This window comes from Erythrolamprus reginae, chromosome 8, assembly GCF_031021105.1.
Source record: "Erythrolamprus reginae isolate rEryReg1 chromosome 8, rEryReg1.hap1, whole genome shotgun sequence".
Lineage (NCBI taxonomy): Eukaryota > Metazoa > Chordata > Lepidosauria > Squamata > Dipsadidae > Erythrolamprus > Erythrolamprus reginae.
The window spans coordinates 44241645-44268591 of NC_091957.1; the positions used below are offsets into that span (position 1 = coordinate 44241645).

Here is a 26947-nt window from a genome sequence, read left to right on the forward strand (position 1 = left end):
CGGTGGGACAAGGTAAGACGATATATGACGAGCAGAATCCGAGACCAAGCTACAAGAAATAAACTAGAATCACTCTATAATATGTAGACAGAGATATTGCTCTTAGGTTAAGTGGATTAAAAAAAGAAATACCCCCAATTTGGTGGTGGGGATGTGTGTATGTCGGGGTGATGGGCACAATTCACATTTCACTATGCACTGTTTTATGTTGTGTGATTTTAAATTGTTAAAAATCAATAAATAAAATATTAAAAAAAAAAGAAAGAAAGAATAGAAGAAGAGATATAGGAATATAAGAAAGGTATAGGAGAGCAATAGGACAGGGGATGGAAGGCACTCTAGTGCACTTGTACTCGCCCCTTACTGACCTCTTAGGAATCTGGATAGGTCAACAGTAGATAATCTAAGGCTAAAGTGTTGGGGGTTTGGGGATGACACTATGGAGTCTGGTAATGAGTTCCACACTTCGACAACTCGGTTACTGAAGTCATATTTTTTACAGTCAAGTTTGGAGCAGTTAATATTAAGTTTAAATCTGTTGTGTGCTCTTGTGTTGTTGTGGTTGAAGCTGAAGTAGTCGCCGACAGGCAGGACGTTGCAGCATATGATCTTGTGGGCAATAGATCTTGTTTAAGGCGTCTTAGTTCTAAATATTTAGATGCTCGGCTAGTGACTCGTAGTTATGACGGTTGCAGCCCAAAGTCACGCAATCCCCTTCTGCGATCTGACAAGCAAAGTCAAATGTGGGAAGCCAGATTCACTTAATAACCATGTCACTCCTTTAACAACCACAGGGATTCACTGAACCATTGTGAGAAGAAAAGTTATATGGGTCGAAAACTCAACTTTACAAACTCATTTTACCAAAAAACAAAAATCCTCACAAACAAATTTTATGTTGTCGGCCCCCCCTCCCCCGTTAACATAATGTTTGGGCTCTGTTGTGGTCGTAAGTCGAGGAAAATATGTAGCCCAAGTTGACGCGCAATCAAGAGAAGAGCGGGTCAGTCTACCCCTTCCTTAGTCTATATCAGTGTTTCTCAACCTTGGCCGTTTGAAATCAGCGTTACTGGCTGGGGAATTCTGGGAGTTGAAGTCCGCACATCTTCAAACGGCCAAGGTTGAGAAACTGGTCTATATATACAGTATATATTGTCGTCCTTTCTTCCCACTCCCCCCGCAGGCTGTTCATTTAATTCGGTGATCCTGTCGGTCATGGGTAGGCAAAGTTAGGTCTTCTATGACTTGTGGACTTCAACTCCCCGAATTCCTGAGCCAATCTTGCTAGTTCAGGAATTCTGGGAGTTGAAGTCCATATGTCAGAGACGAGCCAACTTTGCCTACCCCTGCTCTCGGTGATCCTTTTAGCTCCGCCTCTCTGGTGCGCGGTGCCTGCCGGGATGAGAGACGGAAGTGGGCGGAGAGGCCGCTTCCGGTGCGAGTGTAGTGGCGGGACAGCGCAAGAAGCGCGTGGCGCATGCAAGATGGCGGACGGGACAGGTGAGAGTGAGCCACGCGTTCCCGTCAGATCGGGGGGTTTTCCCCCTGAGGATTTCGAACGGTGGTCGGGTGCGGGTGGAAAGTCAGCGGGGCTCACGCGGGGTGTCATTTTTTTTCCTGGACTCCCTCCGACGGCCTCTTTTATTGAAAGGCCCGCGAAGTGGGGGAAGCACGTGCTTCCCGGGCGCGCGGGGGAAATGCACTCTGGCCATGCACAGGAGCCCCTGAGAGCAGTAGAAGGCGAAGGACTGCAACCGGAGGTGGTGGTGCCGCTGCTGGGATATCGGGGCTCGGGAGTCAAGGGGAGGGAGGCAGAAACATCTCCGACGGGGCTTCAATTGGGGAGCAGCTTCAAGTGGGGTTGACTCTCTTGTTCTTCGGGGTGGGAGCTCGGATTTTCCCCTTGCAGCACCACGGGGATGGCCTAGCATCAAGGTTTCCTCAAGGGAGCTTCTCACTTGGATCCAGAAGGGCATTTTGTGATCACGTAATTGGAGGGGAAATTCAACCTGGGACGTTTCATTGTTGCTCCTATTATTATTTTATCCCTCCTTTTGTGTATAAGTGTGTGTATGTGTGTTTCATTATTTCATTTCAATATTGCTCCTGTTTTATCCCACGTGTGTGTGTGTGTGTGTGTGTAATTCGTTTCATTATTGTTCCTGTTTTATCCCTCCTTTTGAGTATAAATATGTGTATGTATTTCATTACTGCGTTTCATTATTGCTCCTATTTTATCCCTCGTGTATGTGTGCGTATTTGTGTAATTTGTTTCATTAATGCTTCTTATTTTATCCCTCTTATGTATCTGTGTGTGTGTGTACTTCATTATTTCATTTCATTTTGTTCCTATTTTATCCCTCCTTTTATGTATATGTGCATTTTTTGTTATTTTGTTTCAGTATTATTCCTATTATTTGTGTGTGTGTATAAAAAAAAATAGACTCATGCCAACCATTCCTAATGCTCTGGCCTCTTCCCAACAACATCCCTGTGAGGTGGAGTGGCTTGAAAGAGAGTGAATGGCCTTTGGGCTTTGATGGATGTATTTGATATTAATGCATGTATTACCGAGTTTGGATGAATGCTTTGCAACACTTTCCTGCCCATTAGTACTCTTTTTACCCTTGCAAGGTTAACATTGAACTGCATTGGTTGTGTCTAACTTTGAGTTCCTTGCAATGTATTGCAATTTTGCTGGTGTGATCCCAAAGAGTTTGGTGGGGTAGACATGTGGTGGAAGGGTAGACATGTGGTTGGGCCTGGTAGGCCATTTTGAGAGATATTTACATTGCAATCCACGTGTTGATGCTAAAATGCATCAAACATGAATATATTTATCCTGTCCTTATGTATAAGGAGCCTGAAATGAAGAACCTTCTCTAAAGTATAGGTTCTCCCATTTTTTCATTCTTTGAACTTCATTCTTTGAACTTAAAGCAGCTTATAACCTAAACATCTGGTTATAAGAATAGTTGGAAGTTCTTGTTAAAATAGAAAGGTGTGTTGGTTGCCTTGAGATATTTCTAAAAACGATGGTGAGATACAAATAAATAAAGTTTTGTACCACCCACATTCATTCAGCTTTTGCCAGCTCTTTATTAAAATAATGTGTGTAAACCCCATCAGCATTAATCAAACTACTAAAGCTTGGTTTTCGCAGACCAATAAAGAGCATTTCTGGATCTGTTTCTATATTTTAAAGTTTGCAATAGCTGATAATTTTTATTTATTTATTTTTGCTTATACCACTCTAGGTTCAGCTTCTAAGAAACACAAGAAGAAAAAGAAGTCTTTGCCGGATGAAGATGTTGCTGTAAGTTGGCCAATTATTATAGTTTGCCAATTTATGTAGCAAGCTGCTCTAAGCCCCAATTATATCATGAGGGTACACACATACACAATGTATAATTTAACTTGTATTTACTGGAACACTGTTACTTTATTAATCCCACAACATAATGATTAGCACTTCTACAGTATCACCTACAGATCCCGTTATTATTTTTTGTAGCACTCATAATATTTTCTCGTGTCCATAATGTATATATACATCCTGGGAGAGAATTTGTTAACAGGTAGTCCTTAACTTATGACCACAATTGAGCTCAACATTTCTGTTACTAGGCAAAGAGATTAAGTGAGTTTTGTCCCATTTTATCTTTTTTGCGTGTGGTCACAATTGTTAAGCAATTCACTACCATTCTTAAACGAATCATGCAGTTATTAACCAAATCTGGTTCTCCTTCTTTCTTCTGCTTGTCAGAAGCCAGTTGGCAAGGTCACAAATTGTGAACACAGAATGTGCAACTGTCATAACCACATGCCAGGGGCCTGGTGTCCCAATTTTGATTATGTGACTTTGGGATGCTCCAAAAGTCCTAAGTGTGAAAATGGGCCAGAACTCTTTTTCTTCCAGTGTCCTTGTAACTTCAAATGGAAACAAATGGGTATAAGTTGAGAGTACCTGTACTATTGTCTATTCTAGGCCACGGGTGTTAAATTCAAGGCCTATGGCCAGATCTGGCCCGCCAGCCCACCCCGGAAACAGTAAAGAACTGGCCCATGGTGTCTGCCAGCAAAAACAGCTCGGAAGGACCATGCATGGCCCACACAGACTCTGTTTTTGGCCGTGATGGCCTCCTGCAGCCCTCTTTTCAACAAATAATTGAGCTCTGGGAGGCCGTATAGGTCCAGCCAGGGCTCCATTTTCAGCTGCAATAGCCCCCTGCAACCCTCTGCCAGTGGAAACAGCCCAGGCGGGCTGCATGTGGCCTCCCCGATCTCTGTTTTTGTAGCAGAGGGCTGCAGGAGGCCGTCATGGCCAAAAATGGAGCTTTGATGAGTGATGTGGAACTGGTCATCCCCCCTCCCCTGAGGTCAAACACAACCCTGATGAGTCCCTCAATGAAATCCAGTTTGATATCCCTGTATTAGGCAGTAGCTTCCCATCAGACTTTTTTTAAAATACTCCCTGCAGCATAGCAAGAGAAGTTTGATGATCTGAGTGTTTATTAATGTTTTTTTTAATTTTAGTTTAAGCAAAAGCAAAGCCTTCCCAGAATCAAAGTCAATGCCCAACTTCTTCGATAAGTCTTTGTGGCTTACTTGGCAGTTTAGAAATGGCTTGTCATTCCCTTTTTCTGGGATGATGGTTTTTGATTTCCTGGTTTAGCCTGAAGCCATGGAATTCCTGCATCCCATTCAGCTCTGGTCCATGCGCAGCTCTTTAGCCCCATCAGATGGCGCCACCATCTGTGGAGATTAAGAACTAGGAATTCTTTATTGGCCAAGTGTGATTGGATACACAAGGAATTTGTCTTTGGTGCATATGCTTTCAGTGTACATAAAAAGAAAAAATATATACACTGCTCAAAAAAAATAAAGGGGACACTTAAACCACACAATACAACTCCAAGTAAATCAAACTTCTGTGAAATCAAACTGTCCACTTAGGAAGCAACACTGATTGGCAATCAATTTCACATGCTGTTGTGCAAATGGAATAGTTGTGCAAATGAAATATTCAATGACTATTTCATTCATACAGATTTAGGATGTGTTATTTGAGTGTTCCCTTTATTTTTTTGAGCAGGATATATTCATCAAGAACCCTAAAATACAACACTAATCTGCAGAGATCAGAATGTAGTACCATATTTCCTTACTGAAAACTCTTCTTTGCAGGTCATTAATGAATAACATGAAACAAGCATGTGTTGTTTCATCTCTTGTTTTTTAGAGGCAGTTTATCTTAAAGCCAATCTCAGCTGCAAGACAAGCTTTCCACATTCTTGTTCACTGTCCCGGTTATTAATCTACTAATTCAATTGTTTTTAGGATATACAGCATACAGAAGAATTCCTTATCAAGCCTGAATCAAGAGTGGCTCAGCTGGATACGTCACAATGGCCTTTGCTTCTCAAAGTAAGATAGTTACAGCAATGAAATATAGGTTGGTTTAATGTCAGGGTGACATTATTGTGCAGACAGAAGATAATTTGCAATTCAGAAAACACACCTCTGTTTTTATTGCTATCTTTATGAGCTGTCAGGTTCTGGATAGCCACGAAGGAAGAAAAGCTCAATGATGAACTGCTGGTGAAATGTCTTTAAATTCTCTGGCACTACTCACGATCACCCAATGTATATGCAAAATGAAATCTTGTCAGCGTCAAACCAAGTGCACCTACTGCTATTTAATGCTACCACGTGCCCCACCCTGCAACTCCACCCCTCCACCCACATCACTAACAGCAAACCATGTTTCACCTAACATAGGCTTGTACAGTCATACCTCGTCTTACGAACCTAATTGGTTCCCGGGGGAGGTTTGTAAGACGAAAGGTTCATAAGAAAGGTTTCCTATAGGAAACAATGTAAAGTCAATTAATCCGCGCAACAACAACCCCCCCCCCCGCAAAAAAACACTGCCACCCGGCTGTCACCTTTTAAAACAGCCCGGGGGCTTCTCAGCGGCCTTCCGAACGCCAAACCTGAACTTCTGGGTTCGGCGTTCGGGCGGCCGCCGAGAAGCCCCCCAGCTATTTTAAAAGGTGACAGCCGGGCGGCGGGGCTTCTCGGCGGCCTCCCAACGCTGAACCCAGGAGTTCGGGTTTGGCGTTCGGCTTCGGGAGGCTGCTGGGAAGCCCCCCCCGGCTGTTTTAAAAGGTGACAGCCGGGCTGCGGGGCTTCCCAGCAGCCTCCCGAACACGGAAGTTCGGGTTTGGCGTTCGTAAGACAAAAAAAGTTCGTAAGAAGAGGCAAAATTTATCTGAACCCCAGGTTCGTATATCGGGTTGTTCGTAAGACGAGGGGTTCGTATCTTGAGGTATCACTGTACTGTGCATTCTCCAAACTAGTTCCTTTAACAAGAATCCGGGCTGCCTGTCAGCTAGGCGGTGGCAGCGTCATCAGCAGGCTCCCATCGGCACATTAGAATGACAGCTCAGCCAGGCACTGCTGCACAGCAATGGAGAGCTCCCACAACATGGCTGTGAAGATGGAAAGCCTCCAAACAGCACCGCCCCTTGGCATGGCAGCAAATACAGGAGCCTCCTGGCTTGCTCCGTTAACATGGTAGCTTTTTAGAATGGCGATGGTGGAAGGCAATGGTGCCATTTCCTTCCACCCCCAGCTCAATAGCTGTCCCGACAGGTTGAGACTGACACTGATAGTGCATACTATATTATGCTCCAAGGAATTTATGTAGAGAAGAGAGGCAATTTGCTGAGGCTTTTTGCCAAGATCAGGCATATAACATCTAATAAACACTTTTGGGGCATAGTCTAAAATACATATTTCCCTATAAACTAAATATAATTTTCCTTTGTTTTGGGGTTTATAGAATTTTGACAAGTTAAATGTGAGGACTGCACACTACACCCCACTTCCTTCTGGCTGCAACCCTTTAAAAAGAGACATTGCTGAGTATGTAAGGTAAGATTGTGTTACACAATGGAAAAATCATATTTTCTTCTACCCTGTCACTAAGAAGGTTTCTTCAGCAACTTTTCTTGTGGAATTTTGGAATCACAAAGGGCTGTTATCTTCTCTTCTTGGGTTTTCAGTATATCTATTTTTACATGTGAATTTCTGTTTAACAGTCATCCGGTATTGCCATTTGTTTATAGCAGTTGGCAGTTTGGCAGATAAAAACCTATCCATTGTTGTGGCATGTAATGTGTAGTAAATCATCTGCTAAGGAATGTTTACTAGTTGGCCAAACCAAACACAAAACAGAAACAAAACGGAATCTAGTTTAATATTTTACTGATAAATGTTCATTGCCGCTTAAAGTTACAGTGAATCCAGTAATGTGCTTGAATCTTTTGGGGGGAAGCATGGATGCCTTCAAATCTATCTTGATAGCTGGTAATTGCCTAGAATAGATTAATGGGGTTTTTTTTCAGAATATAAGACACAGCTTAGTTTTGGGGGAGGAAAACAAGAGAAAAAAATTCTGCCTTTACCTCCCAGCAAATAATACAGATGATATATATACTGTACACTGTTTATTGTGTATTTCTGTGCATGTTTGCCTGACCCATAGAAATAGCAAAGAATTGGAGAAATGTACATTATAGCAGCATATTAACACCAGAAAATGTTCTTAAATATAGTCACATTAACTCCTCACAATTATTTAAATAGATCTCCTCCAAACATGTCTTAAGTCAGCTGCCTTATCTTAATACTAAACGGGACACTGTTACATTTCTGATTATACTTATACAGATGCTATTAAAATTGATGTGGCTTTCTTGAAGTATACGTTATTCTCTGCTATTTAAAAGAAGATACAATAGCACTGGGCCTCTTCAGATCTAGCATTTATTTTAAAAAGCTTCATTTTGTTAAGTTGCCTAGAACAATAATAAAGCAGTCTAAAAAATAAGTAATAATTTAAACGTACTATAGACATTTATAACTATTGACATACGTCCTTGCATCTAGTTTCAGCAGTCTGATTAGCACAAGAAAATTCTGCCTCTCCCTCCCAGCAATTTGCCTCCTTGCAGTTTTAGTTTCACTTTCATTTTAGCAGTGGGCCTTGTCTGCAGCCTCTTATCAGCTGCTGGTCGGGAAGCCAATAATCAGTTACTTGTGCTAATCAAGCTCTGCACTATTTGCTACAAGGAGGTAAATTGCTGGGAGGCAGAGGCCAAAGGTTGGGGGTAGCTGGTTGGGGCTACATTTGGTGTATAACTCCTCACAATTATTTAAATAGATCTCCTCCAAACATGTCTTAAGTCAGCTGCCTTATCTTAATACTAAACGGGACACTGTTACATTTCTGATTATACTTATACAGATGCTATTAAAATTGATGTGGCTTTCTTGAAGTATACGTTATTCTCTGCTATTTAAAAGAAGATACAATAGCACTGGGCCTCTTCAGATCTAGCATTTATTTTAAAAAGCTTCATTTTGTTAAGTTGCCTAGAACAATAATAAAGCAGTCTAAAAAATAAGTAATAATTTAAACGTACTATAGACATTTATAACTATTGACATACGTCCTTGCATCTAGTTTCAGCAGTCTGATTAGCACAAGAAAATTCTGCCTCTCCCTCCCAGCAATTTGCCTCCTTGCAGTTTTAGTTTCACTTTCATTTTAGCAGTGGGCCTGTCTGCAGCCTCTTATCAGCTGCTGGTCGGGAAGCCAATAATCAGTTACTTGTGCTAATCAAGCTCTGCACTATTTGCTACAAGGAGGTAAATTGCTGGGAGGCAGAGGCCAAAGGTTGGGGGTAGCTGGTTGGGGCTACATTTGGTGTATAAGACACACCCAGGTTTTTACCCTCTTTTTTGGGGGGTGAGGTGTGTCTTATCCTCCGAAAAATATGGTAGTCCCTGCGGTTTTCTTGGCAAGATTCCAGAAGTGGTTTGCCATTGCTTCTTTTCTAGGGATGAGATATTGGGACTAGTCCAAAGTCACTCCTCTGGCTTTTTGCCCAAGGTTGGACTAAAAGTCACAGTCTCCCAGTCGCTAGCCTGATACTTTAAACATGTTTATTTTATTTATTTATTTAGATTTCTATGCCGCCCTTTCAAATGACTCAGGGCGGCTCACAATACAAAATGTGTGAGAAATCTCATAGATTTCATTCTTTGTAAGTGAACCAGGTGTCCCCACTCGACCACCTTCAATTTCAGTGAAAAGTTGCACATATATTCCTTATGGCATAAAACTAAGGTGTGCAAAAATTTGGGTCCATATCCTAAAATTTTGCACACCTCAGTTTTATACCATAAGGAACATGCATGCAAAGTTTCATTGAAATTGAAGGTGGTCGAGTGGGGACACCAGGTCCACTTGACAAAGAATGACCCAATATTAAAAACTAAAAATTCTAAAATCCCATTTTTCCTAAAAACACAATGTTGTTAAAATGATGTTTACCTGTAAAGCTTCTCACTTCAATACCTTAACTTTGCTGTTCTGCTCCCGTCAATATGACCCGGAATGAAATTTGAGACCTGTAGATTATTTGTCATGCAGATCTCAAATTTGTGATTAATTGACTTTTCCTCATTTGAAGGGTTCTTACTATGAGTGTGGGATTTTTGTTTTGTTTTGTTTTCCTTTTGCTATACGCTGATTACATTTCCTTACACCTGAAACAGTACAAGTGTATAGTAAATGCAAACACAACAGCGAGGTTAAATCCAATCCCTGATTTTTGCCCTAGGACGGGCTTTATCAATCTAGACAAGCCTTCCAACCCATCTTCCCATGAGGTTGTGGCCTGGATCCGGCGCATTCTCCGCGTTGAGAAGACAGGCCACAGCGGCACACTGGACCCCAAAGTTACCGGCTGCCTGATTGTGTGCATTGAGCGAGCAACGCGTTTGGTCAAGTCCCAGCAAAGCGCAGGTATGTCACATCTGCTTTGTGTCTCTAAATCAAGAAAGAGAGAGCCTTCAGCCTCGTGATGGAACAGTAAAATTCAAGTGGCCCTTCCTTACTACTCTCCTGTAATCTTCCAGGCAAAGAGTATGTGGGAATCGTTCGGCTGCACAATGCAATTGAGAGTGAAATGCAACTTTCGAGGGTAAGTTTTGGCCAGTCAGGAAGTGAAACTTTTCACCTGTTGTCTTTTTATGTCTAGCTATGAATGGGGATGTTAATTGCAACAGCAAACCATGGTTTGAAAATAGAATGATTGTAGGGATAGAAGGGCTATAATCATGCTGAGAATTTGACTCTTAATTTTGATGGACATTTCAAACTCTGCAGGCTTAAATAGCCACTTGGTCCATGCTTGGTCTTCCTTAATTTGACATTTCCCTGAACCAGTTGAGGGTATAGTTAAAATTCCTTTCTGAGCTGCTTGACATAATACTATTTGATTTTTCTTTCTTTCTTTCTGTAGGCAATAGAAACTTTGACAGGTGCCCTCTTTCAAAGACCTCCCCTCATTGCTGCAGTGAAGAGGCAGCTGAGAGTCCGAACCATTTACGAAAGCAAACTGGTTGAATATGATGCAGAAAAAAGACTAGGTAATGGCACCCTTTTCCCCCCCACTCTGGGAAGAGGGATGTTGTGGCCCACCAGATTTGGACAGAGAGGAGGTTGGGGAGGAACTTGGGCCAGTCCTGGAATCTGGGGAAGGCTTAAATGAGTGCTCTGCATCGGAGGCAGAGAGGGGGCCAGGGCCATCTGGCAGTTACTGGTTGCCTTTGGAGTCAGATAAGTGAGGCTGATGGACAACTGGAGCCTATTCCCAGTATGCACAGACTCAGAGTTGACAGGCGAAGGGAACAAGGATCGATTTGAGAGTAAGGCCACAGGTGGATGATGCATGTCCCCTCCCACGGGGAATATGTATGTATGATTGGTTTCTAAATTGGGGTTTTATAGATTAATTAAATATTAGATTTGTTTCATTGTGTCAGTGTTGCTGTGAGCCGCCCCGAGTCTGCGGAGAGGGGCGGCATACAAATCTGATAAATAAATAAAAATAAATAAAAAAATTAAAAGAATAAAAGGAGTGAAAAAACAATTAGTTTACTTAATTCAGTAGTTCTCAACCTGAGGGTCAGGGCCCTTTTGGAAATCAGAGGTTGCCTAAGACCTTGGGAAAGGACAAATTGTCCATGGTGTTAGAAACTAAAGCTTTTATTCTGGCACCTTGGAACATATTTTTACAATCCGACCAATCAGGCGTTTACAGTGCGGGTGTCTCTCTGACCTTCCTGCCAATTGACTTATGGTTGGGGGTCACCACAACATGACAAACTGTATTAAGGGGTCATAGCATTAGAAAGGTTGAGAACCACTGGTTTATTGGTTCGTGACTCTCAAAGACGCCTTACCAAGTTTTGAAGATATTGGGCTGGCAAGCCAGATAACCTGTAAATTTACCCTTAAGACTTTGCTGGATGTGAATGAGAAGAATTCACAGTAACTTAATAAAAAAGGGTTTTTTGTCAGGACAAGGAATCTGCTTCGTGGTTTGGGGAATGCTTAGGTCAGAACAGGGGCTTGGCCCTTCTGGGCCCTGGCTAAAAATAAAAGGCCCGTTCCTGTCCCTTCCTGCAGCTCTTCCATGAAGCTTAGCCTTCCACTCCTGCTTTTGCAGTGGCTTTGCTGCCCCTCCGGCCATTAGCATTTTCTGAGCCAAATGATGAAGAAATGATGACATAGCCTATCGTGCAAAGATGACGTTTCATCTATCACCCAATTCTGATGGCTTGGAGTCTGTATTCCTACTGACAAGGTGATATTCTTTTCTTTGGCATCAAACTTTTTTAAAAAAAAATTCTCTCTTTCCTCTTTCCCAGGTATCTTCTGGGCGAGCTGTGAAGCTGGAACCTACATCCGGACACTTTGCGTGCATCTGGGCTTGTTGCTGGGAGTCGGGGGTCAAATGCAAGAGCTCCGGCGAGTCCGCTCTGGGGTCATGGGAGAGAAGGTGAGTCGAGGATGTCACCTTTTCAAGCAAGTGGCCTTATCTACCCAAAGGGTTGAGTTCGGTTCAGGGTTCTCCCCCCTGTGCTGGTAATTAAACTTTGGGACAGTAAATAGTTGGGAGAATGTCGGGGTAGTAAGTCTGTTTTTTCTGCCAATCCGCCTCTCTCAACCCACAATATTATATAGCAGTGATGGCAAACCTTTTTGTCCTCGGGGTGCCAGAAGAGTGTGTACATGCAGTATCGCACATGCTTGAGTGCCCACACCCATAATTCAATGCCTGGGGAGGGCAAAAACAACTTCCCCCACCGCCCAGAAGCCCTCTGGAGGTTGGGAACGGCCTGTTTCCCAACTTTTGGTGGGCCCAGTAGGCTCATGTTTCACCCTTTCCAATGGCTTCCCTGGAGCCGGCTGAGGGTAAAAATGCCCTCCCCCATCTCTCTGGAGGCTCTCTGGAAGCCAAAAACGCCTGCTTGGAGCCTCTGCAAGCCAAAAATCAGCTGGCTGGCACACACATGTTGGAACTACCACCTTTGTCGCCAGGCATGGGGGAGTTAGGATATTCCTTCCCCTAGGCCATTACAAGTTGTGTATGGTATGTTTGTGTGTATGTTTGGTTTTTATAATAATGGTTTTTAGTTGGATTGTTACATGTTGTTTTTTATCATTGTTGTTAGCCGCCCCGAGTCTGCGGAGAGGGGCGGCATACAAATCCAATAAATAAATAATAATAATAACAACAACAACAATAATAATAATAATAATAATAATAACAACTAAGCTAGGGTAATGATTAGTATGCCAGCAGATATGGCTCCGTGTGGCACCTGTGACACCCATGCCAGAGGTTCGCCATCACTGTTATATAGCATCCAAATGAGATGAATTAGATCAGGGGTGTCAAACTCAATTTCATTGAGGGCTGCATCAGGGCTGTGGGTGACCTCAGTGTGTGGGCTGGTTGACCTCGGGGTGTGGCCAACTGGGTGGGCATTGCCAACTTGACATCACTCCCCAAACTGCTAGTATGTTTCCCCTTTGCATTGGGTAGACCAACCGGAGTCACGTTGGCCCAATCTTTCCTTTTTGCATTGGGTAGATGGGGCCAAAGTGATGGGGGCCAGCCCCTTTCATTTCCCAGGATGGCATAGACAGGATCTGGCCCGTGAGCCTTGAGTTTGACACCCCCAAATTCTAGAGTCCAAAAAACATGAAGATAGGATTTTTTCCTTCCTTATTAGTTATTTTAGTCTGTAGTCGTTTTAAACTAGTTTTAGCTTTTAAAACTTTTACAGTGTTGTGGAAAGGACCATCTTAAAACAGAACGGAATTTCAGCTTCCGCTCATGAATAAAGTCAATTATTTTAACTGCTGTAAAGTTGCCAGAAAGTCTTACTAACCAAGGACTGGTGGGGATCTCCTTCTAGGATCACATGGTGACCATGCATGATGTGTTGGATGCTCAGTGGCAGTATGACAACAATAAGGATGAGACTTACCTCCGGAGGGTCATCTTCCCTTTGGAGAAGTTGCTGGTTTCACACAAGCGGCTTGTTATGAAGGACAGTGCGGTAAGTGCCCTCTGATGGCGCTTGGGCTGGTGGCTTGGAACTCTGGTCACTTTGGCTCAGCCTGATGTACTGTACTTTGAAGGGGGGCTTAAAAGGAAGGGGAGAGGCAGGCAGTTGATTTTAGGCTGCCTTAATAAACGTATACACCAGGAGTATCAAACTTCAAGGCACAGGGGTTGAAGCAGGCCTGCGGGGCCACTCTGGAAACAGCAAAGGACCAACCCGCAGAGCCCCTGCCAGTGAAAACAAGGCTGCCTGCGGCCCTCCTGAGCTCTGTTTTCACTGGCAGAGGGCTGCAGGAGGCCATTGCAGCCATAGAGCTCGGGAGCCCTTTTTTGTTGAGTGACATGGAGCAAGCCATATATGTGTGTGTGTGTACAGCAGTGTTTCTCAAATAGTGGGGCGGTTCCCCATCGGGGGGGGGCAGCAATCCCAGGGGGCACATGACCCCCAGGGGATGTGCCTTTTTTAACTGAACGGAGTAGGGATTTTTTGCACCAAACAAACCCTGAAGAGACACCATGGAAAAATATTTAACAGGGATGAAAAGAAAGGAGGAGAGAAACGGAGATAATGAGACAAACGTAAGTCTCGAAAGCTAAGACAAGGAAATATGACGAAGCGTATGTAGTGCTTGGCTTCACTGTGACTATGGTGGGAGGCGAGGAAAGACCAATATGTTTACTGTGTCTAAAAATGTTAGCAGACAGCATGAAGCCAAATGAATTAAGGCATCACTTAAACACATTACAGCCCAATCACTCTGATAAGCCACTTGAGTTTTTTCCAGCGAAAATGTGCTGAATATTGCAAACATCCCTCGGAGATTTGGGAGGGCATGAAATGTTTACTTCCAGGGGACAGGGGCGTAACAGAAAATAATTGAGAAAAACAGGTGTACACACACACACACACACACATTCAGGAATGAAAAGTGCTGCCAAATTAATTGAGGCAGGGCACTCTGTTTTCGCTTTTTTCTGCTACTTGTGCACAACGTTAAAAGCTATGAAAGGCAGGGGCGTCGTACGTTTGCAAGATTTTAGAAATCAAAAGAAGCAGTTTTGGAATGAAATGTAGAATTCCCTGCTAAGGTAGTCGCTGCTTTTCCATTCAGGTGAACGCGATTTGCTACGGTGCAAAGATCATGCTTCCTGGATTACTGCGGTATGACGACGGGATTGAAGTCAACCAGGAAATAGTCGTGATCACCACAAAAGGGGAAGCCATCTGCATAGGTAAGAACGGGAAGGAGGTTTTATTGTCTGCAGGTAAAAATCTGCAGAGATTCTCAGTCATCCTGGTCATGATTGCCCCAAAGCATCTGGGCTTCCTTGGTTTTTATTTTGAAGATGTTTCTCTTCTCACCTAAGACGCTTATTCAGGAATGGAAGGATTGATATTCCTTGCAGACAGCTGGTCATTTGCATCCTTTTAGAGAGTCACTGATGTGACCCTGTTGGCCTCAACAACTCTCTAAAAAGGATGCAAATGGCCAGCTGTCTGCAAGGAATATCAATCCTTCCATTCTCCACTACCCTGTCGGAGCTGAAGAAGCATCTTGGATGAGAAGCGAAACATCTTTGAAAGACGTTGCCTCCTGAAAAAGCACCTTTGGGTTTCTCTCCATCTGCCCTTCACGTTAGTTTTTCCAATCACATCTTTCCTTCTAGAAGTTTATTCTGGACAGTATCCTACAAGGTCTTTTAGCAATGTAAATCACAGACAAATTGCAGAGTCCTAGTGATAAATAATTGCTCTATTGTGAGGTTTAAATTGCTTAATATCTTTTACTATATTTGACTTGGAACTTTCCTGGTAGATACTTAATTACGTCTCTTAAAAATATATTGACTCTGGAGAGCTAATATGTTTTGGTTTTTAATGCATCAGACTAGAGTGTTAGAATATTATTTAAACTAGATTTCTGTGTGTTTTTAGTAGGGAGATTTTTAGTACATTTCAATATTTGATTTCTACATGTTAGTATTTGTTTATTGTGAGCCGCCCTGAATCCCAGGAGAAGGGCAGCATAGAAATCTGATGGATGGATAGGATAGGATAAGGATAGGATAGGATAGGATAGATAGATAGATAGATAGATAGATAGATAGATAGATAGATAGATAGATAGATAGATAGATAATAGGATAGATAGATAGATAATTGCCATGGCACGAGATGGAAATTTCAGGGATTTTGAAGAGCTGCTCTCTCTCTCTTTCTCTCTCCCTCTCTCTCTCCCCCTCCCTCTCTCTCTCCCCCTCTCCTTCTCTCTCCCTCCCTCCCTCTCTGTCCAGCTTTGTCCTTGCTCCTCTTTGTAAACCTGTCCTCAGCATCCACCTGCATTTGCCCAGGGCTGCCTGTGAAATGATGATGAAGTTTTATCCATTCTCTGAGTGCCGCTTGTCCTGCCCTTCCGGTCGCGCTGAGGCTTCAGTTCCTGCGGCCTCGGCGTTCCGTGGCTTCCAAACACCTTCCAGGCTTCCAGTGTTCTACTGGAAGCTGTGGGGATGTTTGGCTAGCTGCTGACTGGAACTGGGCAGAGGAAGCAGAGCCAGACCCCCTGTCCTGTGGGGCCTGACTCAAACAAAGAAGAATGAAACTGTCTGATCACATTTTGCTCTGATGTGCCCGCCTTACAATGACAAATCCAAAGTGCAGAAATATAGAGGGGTTGGGGAAATGATACGGAATACTTCTGCAGAGGTAGTCCTTGGTTTATGACAACAACCGAGCCAAAAATTTACGTCGCTAAGAGAGACTTGAGTTTTGCCCCATTTTTTGACTTTCCTTGCCACAGTTCAGTGAATCGCTTAAGCTTGTGATGGTGAATGTATGGCACATGCCACAGGTGGCGCGTGGAGCCATATTTGCCGGCACACAAGCCGTTGCCCTAGCTCAGCTGTATCACATATGTGGGCGCCCACCATCTGATTTTTGGCCTGCATGGAGGCTCCGGGAGGGCTTCTTTGGCCTCCGGAGGGCCTGCAGGGGACAGAAGAGGGCGTTTTTGCCCTCTAAAAGCTCTATGAAAGTCTCTGGAGCCTGGGGAGGGTGAAAAATGGACCTACTGGGCCCATTGGAAGTCAGGAAATGAGGGACTGTAGGCATATGGATGGGCATTGAGTATGGATGTGGGCATGCACGTGTTCAGTAGTGCACACGTGCACTAGTTTGGCACCCGAAGGAAAAAGAAAGATTCGCCATTACTGGCTTAAGCTGTTAAGTTCGTAACCTGGTTGTTAAGTGAATCTGGCTTCCCTCTTTTCCTTCAGCTATTGCTTTGATGACAACGGCGGTGATCTCTACCTGCGACCACGGCATTGTAGCCAAGATCAAGCGTGTGATTATGGAAAGAGACACTTATCCTCGCAAGTGGGGGCTTGGTCCCAAAGTAAGTCTTGAGTTGCTCTGGGTTACTCGCCTTTCTATGAAAGACTAGATGATTCTTGGAGACTGTGGGTTCCTTGGTGTTCTGCCTTACTTGCAAGAGTTTAACCACCCTGCCTCAATTCATGATGATGTTACTTAGTCAGGTAATGAAATGTCTGCTAGAAAAGAGCTGAGCTCAGAGACCATCAGCTCCCCGTAGTTCAGGCCTGAGTTACAAATATTCCTTTCCATTGGCTTCTAGAGAGAAACACTTGATTCTGTGTAGCAGTGCTGTCCAGAAATAAGAGAGCCATTGGGTCATCCAGTTTTCAGGTCTTCGGTTATGTACTTGAGGGTGTTGGCATCCTCCGTGTTTGGCCTCTTTTCCCTGGACATTTTAAACAGAGATTTTCCTTTGAATGTTTGAATACTTTTTAAAGCTTGACTCAATTTGAGGGGCTGCCCTTTATGCTAAATCTGTTGTGGCCCACCAATTTTAGCAGACTCGGACAGTGAGGAGGTTGAGGAGGAGCGTGGGCCGGGCCTGGAGTATGGGCAAGACATTGAGGAATGCTCTGGGTCCGAGGCAGAGATGGGCTGGGGCCATCTGACAGTTAACAGCTACCTTTGGAGTTAGATATAAGTAGGGGTGAAGAACAGCTGGAGCCTATTCCCAATGTGCGCATGCGCAGAGGTGTAAAGAAACAATTAAGGAACAGAGTCGACTCTGGAGTAAAGGCACAAGGGGATGCTGAATAGTCCTTCCAGGAGAAAAGGGGGAGTGATGTTGGCAGGAGACAATTACAGTGGTACCTCTACCTAAGAACGCCTCTACTTACGAATAAGAACCAAGTGTTCAAGATTTTTTTGCCTCTTCTCAAGAACCATTTTCCACTTACAAACCCAAATCTCCGAAACTGTAACCGGAAAGGGCAGGGAGAAGTCTCCATGGGGCCTCTCTAGGAATCTCCTGAGAAGAAACAGGGCCGGGAAAGGCAGGGAGCAGCCTCTGTGGGGCCTCTCTAGGAATCTCCTGGGAGGAAACAGGGCCTCCACCCTCCTTGTGGTTTCCCCAATCACACACATTATTTGCTTTTACATTGATTCCTATGGGAAAAATTGCTTCTTCTTAACTTTTCTACTTAAGAACCTGGTCACGGAACGAATTAAGTTCGTAAGTAGAGGTGCCACTGTAGTTTGTTTTATTAGTGTGAAGATTTGCTTAACTGAACCCATGCTTCACAGAGATGCCTTGTTCAGTGTTGCGCCTGGAAGATATCAGCCTGGCCACTATCCATAGACTGATCAATTCTGTGTTTGCAACTCACCCTTGAAAGACGGTTTGCTGGGACTTTGCTGGATGTGAATGCTAGAAATTCACATTAGCCAAATAAAAAGGGTTTTTTCAGGACAAGGAATCTGTTTCATGATTTGGTGAAGCCTAGATCGGAACTAAATCTTTCTTGGTGAGCCAAATGATGTTTAAATAGCTTAATGAGCACTTTGTGCAAAGATTACACCCATCTATCACCCATAACTGATGGCTCTTCAGCATAGACTGGGCATGCAAGAGTTGGAGACTTCAGCTCACATAAAGACATCCCATGCTTTTGGGTATTCTGCTTTATCCATGGAACTCTCGGCGCCTTTAAAATGTGGCGGCGAACTGGATGTCAATGTGGTATTTATTTTAGGACGGCATATCAGCCAAGGGCAATGTCGAAATTGGAACGGTCTCCTTATTTCTCCGCAGGCTTCTCAGAAGAAGATGATGATCAAGCAAGGATTATTGGACGCCCACGGCAAACCTAACGAAAAAACCCCACAAGCTTGGAGAAAAGACTACGTAGATTATAACAGGTAATGATTGCAACACTTCCTTTTTAAGTCCTAGCAATAGCACTTACTTACATACCATTTCATATCGTTTACAGCCCCCTCTAAGAGGTTTGTAGGGTTCAGCCCCTTGCCCCCAACAATCTGGCTCGTCGCTTTACCTTTGAAGGATGGAAGGCTGACTCAACCTTGAACCAATCAGGATTGAACTGCTGGCAGTCGAGAGAGCAAGCCTGCCCTACTGCATTCCAACCACGGGGGAGGGAGGGCAGTAGCAATAGCACTGAGACCTATCTCTGGGACTGCCTTCTGCCACACGAATCCCAGCGACCAGTTAGATCCCACATAGTGCGCCTTCTCCGAGACCCGTCAACTAAACAATTTGGCGGGACCCAGGAGAAGAGCCTTCTCTGTGGTGGCGCCGGCCCTCTGGAACCAACTCCCCCCAGAGATTAGAATTGCCCCCACCCTCCTTGCCTTTTGTAAGCTCCTTAAAACCCACCTCTGCCGTCAGGCATTGGGGAACTGAGATATTCTTTCCCCCTAAGCCTCTACAATTTATGCATGGTATGTTTGTATATATGTTTGGTTTTATAATAAGGGTTTTTTAGTTGTTTTAGTATTGGATTGTTACATGCTGCTTTTATCACTGTTGTTAGCCGCCCCGAGTCCACGGAGAGGGGCGGCATACAAATCCAATAAATAAATAAATACCACTTTATAGTGCTTTACAGCCCTCTCTAAGCACTTTACAAAGTCAGCCTATTGCCCCCAACAATCTGGCTCCTCGTTTTACCGATCTCGGAAGGATGGAAGGCTGAGTCAACCTTGAGCCTGGTGAGAGTCGAGAGGCAGTCAGCAGAAGTAGCCTTACAGTACTGCGCTCCAACCACTAGGTGGTTGACGTGCTGGTTTCTGGCCTCTTAAATGACCTGCAGTAGCAAAGCTAGAGGGAGCTGCAGGTGGGAGATGGTCCTTGTTCGTTTGGGTTTGCAGGCAGTTATCCCTCTCTTGCCTGCTCTCCATGGCTCTAGAGGGAGTCAGCCTGCTACATGAACCTGGGAAAGCTGCTTCCCGGCTCTCTGGATGTGGGTCTTTTTGCTAGCTTTTCCAGACATTACATTTCCCCTTCAGAGTAAAAATGGGGCGGAGCAGGGTAGGTAGCTGAGGGAATAGTGCAAACAAAACTCTCTTTGTTTTCTTCACAGGGTTCCTGCAAGGAAGGAGGCAGAAGTGAAGATGGAGCCAGAGAAGATTCAAGAGCTGCCAGAGAGGGTACCGAAGGTCTGTTGGTTTTGGTTGATGAGATTGCAAAGTGTTTCCCATGATTTTAAGCATGACATCTGGGTTCAAGCATTCAGCAGTGCGCTGAGCTTTGAGCAGCTGTTCTTCGAGTTTGAAACCAGACTCGAAACAAGTTAGTTTTGCGTGCTCGGATCAGCTTGGAACCAAATGATTTGCAAAGCTTCCTTTCCAGTTTTAAAAAAATTAAGACAACCATACTTTTTAGCTCTCAGACTCAGGCTATTCTGTTTCTGAAAGCAGCATCTTCTCCGGGTCCCGTCAACTAAGCAATGCCGCCTGGCGGGACCCAGGGGAAGAGCCTTCTCTGTGGCGGCCCCGGTCCTCTGGAACCAACTCCCCCCAGAGATTGGAACGGCCCCCACCCTCCTTGTCTTTCGCAAACTACTCAAGACCCACCTTTGTCGCCAGGCATGGGGGAGTTAAGATATTCCTTCCCCGTGGCCATTACAAGTTATGCATGGTATGTTTGTGTGTATGTTTGGTTTTTATAATAAGGGTTTTTAGTTGTTTTATTAAATTGGGATTGTTGCATGTTGTTTTTATCATTGTTGTTAGCCGCCCCGAGTCTGCGGAGAGGGGCGGCATACAAATCCAATAAATAAATAAACTCTGCTGTAAAATAGGCTGCCCTGATGTTCTCGTCTTGTTTTCTTCTCTCAGAAAAAAAGAAAAATCGATAGCGGTGGAGATGCAGAACCAGTAGCTTCATCTCCCCCGGCCTCTCCGGAGGAGCAAGCGGAGATGAAGAAGAAGAAGAAGAAGATGAAGAAAGAAAAGAGGAAGATGGAGTCTGCAGAGAGCAGCGGAGAGTTAGTTGAAATGGTAAGGCCCCGTATAATCCGTTGCCACGATATTTAGCGCTCTCTTGGGCCGCACGGTTAAAAGAGCGGCACCCTTGTCTTCACATATGTGGCTCAATACAGGGTTATTCAGAAAGAATGAACCGATTTCATGACGCAATATTTTATTAAGGAAAAGTGATACAAAACTCCAGCCAAATCACTAGTGTTCATTGTGGCCCCCCATTGTAGCACGGGTAACATCAATGCAATAAGGAAATTCCTCCCAGTGGATTGTGATATGCTATGGGGCATACATAAGTGCACTGGTGTGCCTTTCGTCCCCTGTCCAATTGTCTTTCCTTTCTCTCACTTATCATAAATATTTTGTTTCTTTCATATATCCTCTCCTCTAAGTTCACTTTTACCCATATGACTACATGTCTATTTTTCTTCCTATGTACAGTGATACCTCATCTTACAAACGCCTCGTCATACAAACTTTTCGAGATACAAACCCGGGGTTTAAGATTGTTTTGCCTCTTCTTACAAACTATTTTCACCTTACCAACCCACCACTGCTGCTGGGATGCCCCGCCTCCAGACTTCTGTTGCCAGCGAAGCACCCATTTTTGCACTGCTGGGATTCCCCTGCAGCATCATAAAAACACAGAAGTCCGGAGGTGGGGTTTCCCAGCGAGGGGAGCCTCAGTGAAATCGCAGCATCGCAAAAACACAGAGGTCCGTAGGTGGGGTTTCGAGGACTTCGGTGTTTTTGCGATGCTGCGATTTCACTGATGCTCCCTTCGCTGGGAAACCCCACCTCCAGACTTCCGTTACCAGTTTTTGTGATGCTGGGATTCTCCTGCTGGGATTCCCTTGCAGCATCACAAAAACACAGAAGTCCGGAGGTGGGTTTTCCCATGGAGGGGAGGCTCATAGGAATCCCAGCAGCACAAAAATGGGCGCTTCAGCTGGCAAAAAAGGTGAGTTTTGGGCTTGCACGCATTAATCGCTTTTCCATTGATTCCTATGGGAAACATTGTTTTGTCTTACAAACTTTTCACCTTAAGAACCTCATCCCAGAACCAATTAAGTTTGTAAGACAAGGTATCACTATATTTGTGTATTGGACAAATGAATAAATAAATAAAATAAATACAGTGGTAATAATAATAATAATAATAATTTATTAGATTTGTATGCCGCCCCTCTCCGAAGACTTACGAACCTCTACTTACGAACTTAATTCGTTCCAAGACCTGGTTCTTAAGTAGAAAAGTTTGTAAGAAGAAGCAATTTTTCCCATAGGAATCAATGTAAAAGAAATGAAATCTCCCGGGAGATTCCTGGAGAGGCCCCACGGAGGCTTCTCCCTGCCTTTTCCAGTTAACAGTTTCAGAACCTCGGGTTTGTAAGTGGAAAATTGTTCTTGAGAAGAGGCAAAAAAATCTTGAACACCCGGTTTTTATCTAGAAAAGTTCGCAAGTAGAGGCGTTCTTGGGTTGAGGTACCACTGTATCAGCATATCACACCCACTGAGTTGGTCGCTGTTGTTCCTTGATGTTTAAGGTCATTGAGATTAGTGGGTAGCAATGGAACATAAATGCGATCTTTTACTTAAACCTCACAAGAAAAAAAAAATCACACACAGTTTAGGTCTGGCCATCTCGCAGGCCAAGCACAAAGGGCAAGGTCTTAGGCCTCGCAATGCAAAATGCCTTTTCATGAGGACTTGCCCTTCCAAAGGTAAACAAACAACTGAACATTGCTAAAAGAACACGGGCTACATCGCCCCGTGGCAGCCATTCAAAACTTAGATAATTTCCCCTTTCAAATGGTCACTGACTCACTGACATGACGATGATTGAGAAACTGAAGCAGCGCGTCATGAAAATTGGTTCATTCATTTTTGAATAACCCTGTATATTTCAGCCGTTGAAAATCGAGTAGGTCTGATCACACTATTTATTTTATTTATTTATTTATTTATTTATTAGATTTGTATGCCGCCCCTCTCCGTAGACTCGGGGCGGCTAACAACAATAATAAAAACAGCGTTTGACCAATCTAATAGTTAAAATAGCTAAAAAAACCCAAACATACACACAAACATACGATGCATAAATTGTATAGGCCTGGGAGGAAGGAATATCTCAATTCCCCCATGCCAGACAACAGAGGTGGGTTTTAAGGAGCTTACGAAAGGTGAGGAGGGTGGGGGCAATTCTGATCTCTGGGGGGAGCTGGTTCCAGAGTTGGTCTAATCAAGCCAAAGCAAATTACACAGGTGGCAGTCCTCAAATTAGGACCGTAATGGAGGTTGCCCAGCATAGTTGTAACTCGTGGTGGACATTAATCAAGTTAAACCTGCATTTTGCAGTACAGTGTTCCCTCGATTTTCGCGGGTTCAAACTTCGCGGAGTCTATACCACGGTTTTTCAAAAATATTAAATTAAAAAATAACTGGGTTTTTTCCCTATACCACGGTTTTTCCCACCCGATGACGTCATATGTCATCGCCAAACTTCCGTCTGCCTTTAATGAATATTTTTTAAAATAAACTTTAATAAATAAACATGGTGAGTAATAATCTAAATGGTTGCTAAGGGAATGGGAAATTGCAATTTAGGGGTTTAAAGTGTTAAGGGAAGGCTTGTGATACTGTTCATAGCCAAAAATAGTGTATTTACTTCCGCATCTCTACTTCGTGGAAATTTGACTTTTGCGGGCGGTCTCAGAACGCATCCCCCGCGAAAAGTGAGGGAACACTGTAGTCCTTAAGTGAACCTGTGGATTGCTTTAGCCATGTTTTTGTCCAGAACTGGAAGTGCCAGGTTTTGCAACCCTGAGATGATGCAACCTGCCTTAAATGCTGCAGGGTTGCTAAGCATCCAAAGTTTGATAAGGTGACAGGACAGGAGGGCAACTATCAGAAGTTTGAATCCAGGTATCCCCGGGGAGGTCTGTTGGAAGGTCAAACATTTACCAAGTGAGCAGTCATAGAGTTTATCTGTACAGCATTATCATAGCGCCTTAGTAATATTTTTTGTGGTATAGCCAGAAGTGCAAGTCCTGGAAAGGTCTGTGTGAAAACAAGATAATTCTATAACCCACGGCAATATTTAAACAAAGGGTTCTAGATGTTAATGCACAAACTGATATTGAGGCACTTTCTAAGTGCAGGTCACTGAAATGGTTAGCCAAGAACAAAACACCTTTCAACTAGAAAAATACCTGACAATGGGTCTGACCCAATACCATAGAACAGCACTCACTAGAGCAAGATTTGAGCAGTTAGATTCTATGGTCAAATATGGACGATTCCACCAAGTACCATATTTTGAGAGGACATGCATTTGCGGTGCACCAGAAATAGAAGACATTGCACATGTGCTACTCAATTGTAAACTATACTCCTCAGTAAGACCTCAGTATTTACAGCCCCTACTTGCCAAAATCATACACTGGGACTGTAATAAACAATTATCATATTTTCTTCAGGGTACAAATATATATGTAGTTTCTAGAACCGCTAAGTTTATAGTCAGGGCTGTTCAGATGAGAATACGTTTTATAGAACGTATTGGGGTGGCATGCAAAGGAGATGAACTCACTTAAGAATATTTTATATCAGTGTCTTAGATTTGTTTAATATAATCCTTTGCACGAGTTATATTCTCATGTTTTACTACTCAATTTTAGCATATTATACTGCATTTTAACTTATTATTTATTCAAATTCCCTATATTTTAGCCAATTTTATTGTATTTTAACCAGTCACAGTTTTATGATGACCGATGTGGTCCTTTTCCTCGCTTTGATATGGTCGATTGACTAATCAAATAAAGTTGAGATTGATTGATTGATTGATTGATATAACCCACTGAAAACATCTGCAAACGTGAGGTATGACAGGTTTGACCTGCACTGGCCCATTCACAAGAGCAAGGTGCATGCTCAGAGCAACATCCAATAATAGCAATAAAAGGGAAGTTGCAACAATTGTGCTTTTTTTTTTTCAATTGCTGTACAGTGATCCCTCGATTATCGCGAGGGTTCCGTTCCAAGACCCCTCGCGATAATCGATTTTTCGCGATGTAGGGTTGCGGAAGTAAAAACACCATCTGCGCATGCGCGCCCTTTTTCCATGGCCGCGCATGCGCAGATGGTGGAGTTTGCGTGGGCGGCGGGGAAACCCGGATCTTCGTCTGCTCGCTGCTGCTGCGGCTGCCCAGCAGCTGATCTGCTCGGCGGCGGCAGCGAGGAGCCGAATCGGGCTTTGCGTGGGCGGCGGGGAAACCCCGATCTTCGTCTGCTGCTGCGGCTGCCCAGCAGCTGATTTGCTCGGCGGCAGCAGCGAGGAGCCGAATCGGGCTTTGCGTGGGCGGCGGGGAAACCCCGATCTTCGTCTGCTGCTGCGGCTGCCCAGCAGCTGATTTGCTCGGCGGCAGCAGCGAGGAGCCGAATCGGGCTTTGCGTGGGCGGCGGGGAAACCCCGATCTTCGTCTGCTGCTGCGGCTGCCCAGCAGCTGATTTGCTCGGCGGCAGCAGCGAGGAGCCGAATCGGGCTTTGCGTGGGCGGCGGGGAAACCCCGATCTTCGTCTGCTGCTGCGGCTGCCCAGCAGCTGATTTGCTCGGCGGCAGCAGCGAGGAGCCGAATCGGGCTTTGCGTGGGCGGCGGGGAAACCCCGATCTTCGTCTGCTCGCTGCTGCTGCAGCAGCAGTGAGCAGACAAAGATCGGGGTTTCCCCGCCGCCCACGCAAAGGGGAAACCCCGGCTCCTCGCTGATGCGCCCGCCGCCCGCCAGCAAGAGGGGGAGAGATAGAGAAAGAGAGAGAAGGAAAGAAAGAGATGAGAGAGGGAGGAAGAGAGTGTGAGAGAGGAAGAAGCAAGATAGAGAAAGAGAGAGAGAAAGAAAGGTGAGAAAGGAAGGAAGAGAGTGACGTCATCGGGTGGGAAAAATCGCGATATAGCGTTTTGCGAAGATCGAGATCGCGAAGATCGAGGGATCACTGTACTAGATTTTTTTTAAAAAAAACAACAACACTTCAAGCTACCTTCAAATTACTTTAGCTAGCATCCTTGGGAACTAAATCTCCTTGGAAATAACATTGGAATCTTTGGGTTCTCCAGAGAAGGATGACGGGAATTCGGATCTCTTTTGAGCTCTCCTCTTCTTTTCCCCCAGGTCAGTGATCTGAGCGTGAAAAAGAAGAAAAAGAAGAAGAAACGAGAAGAAACAGAGGAGAGTTCAGAATAATTCCTGGAAGGCAAAAAGAAAAAAACCCGAAAGGCCCTCGGGAAAAAAAAAAAGACTGGGTCAGCGTGTAGAGGCTTGTCCCGATTGCTGTGCAAATTATTGGGGCGGGCCAAGTGGGGCACCCCGCTCTCTATCCTGTTCTAAGGATGGTTTGAGATAATTGAGGCAGCAGACTCGCTCCCTGGGACTTTCAGAGTTGCTATCCAGGAGTTGCGACACTCAATCTTGGCACTGTTAGCAACCTTCCTTTTTGTATCTCTCGGCCCAAAGAGGTGCTGAATGTTGGCGAAGATTTAAGAGGAGAAAGGCAGTTAAGCCAGATAATGTCAGATGCTTCCTTTTAAAATGTTTTTTGTAGCCTTTTTCTGTTTTGTTTTGTTTTTACTTGATGCAGAAAAAAGTCCAGACTTTCCCACTCAGGGGGCTGAAGCTTTTGTTCCTTGAAAAGGGAACTTGATCGTTTGTAATCCACAAGGAAAGGGACTCCAGAACAGAATTCAATAATTGATTTTCTTTCCCCCCCCCCACCTCCTCCTCCGTTTTCACCCTTCCCAAACCAAGTTTCCAGAAAACGGTTGTGAAAATTAATTTCTGCTCTTTAGTAGGATGATCTGGTTGGTCCTATCCCGTCCTCCCCCCTTTTTAAAGCCGAGTACTGATGCTACTTTAAAAAAAGCTTTTCTAATTAAAAGTTCACATATCTGATTTCAATCGTGCTTTCTTTTGGTTGGACTAGGCTACTGCAAAACTCCAGGGCAGTGATGGCAAACCTATGGCAAGGGTGCCACAGCAGGGGCCATATTTGCTGGCACACGAGCCGTTGCCCTAGCTGAGCTCCAACGTGCATGTGTGTGCCAGCCAGCTGATTTTTGGCTTGCATAGAGTGTCTGGGAGG

The 26947-nt window shown here is 44.3% G+C and overlaps 1 protein-coding gene and 4 non-coding genes across 5 annotated transcripts; all 5 read left to right on the forward strand.

Moving 5' to 3' along the window:
• Positions 1-1407: 1407 nt before the first annotated feature.
• On the forward strand, positions 1408-26757 carry DKC1 (dyskerin pseudouridine synthase 1). Its single transcript, XM_070759806.1, has 15 exons — positions 1408-1500; positions 3258-3316; positions 5341-5427; positions 6848-6939; positions 9696-9880; positions 9994-10058; positions 10380-10506; positions 11791-11921; positions 13348-13491; positions 14609-14729; positions 16770-16888; positions 18620-18726; positions 19911-19986; positions 20668-20829; positions 25981-26757. The coding sequence occupies exons 1-15, from the start codon at positions 1485-1487 to the stop codon at positions 26050-26052; spliced, it is 1563 nt and encodes a 520-aa protein (XP_070615907.1). The 5' UTR covers positions 1408-1484; the 3' UTR covers positions 26053-26757.
• LOC139171728 (small nucleolar RNA SNORD83) lies at positions 11626-11701 on the forward strand. Its single transcript, XR_011559785.1, has one exon. It is a non-coding gene; the product is annotated as a small nucleolar RNA SNORD83 (small nucleolar RNA).
• Positions 11964-12098, forward strand: LOC139171735 (small nucleolar RNA SNORA36 family). The gene has a single exon (XR_011559792.1). It is a non-coding gene; the product is annotated as a small nucleolar RNA SNORA36 family (small nucleolar RNA).
• LOC139171738 (small nucleolar RNA SNORD17) lies at positions 15857-16108 on the forward strand. The gene has a single exon (XR_011559794.1). It is a non-coding gene; the product is annotated as a small nucleolar RNA SNORD17 (small nucleolar RNA).
• On the forward strand, positions 18337-18412 carry LOC139171727 (small nucleolar RNA SNORD83). The gene has a single exon (XR_011559784.1). It is a non-coding gene; the product is annotated as a small nucleolar RNA SNORD83 (small nucleolar RNA).
• Positions 26758-26947: the final 190 nt, after the last annotated feature.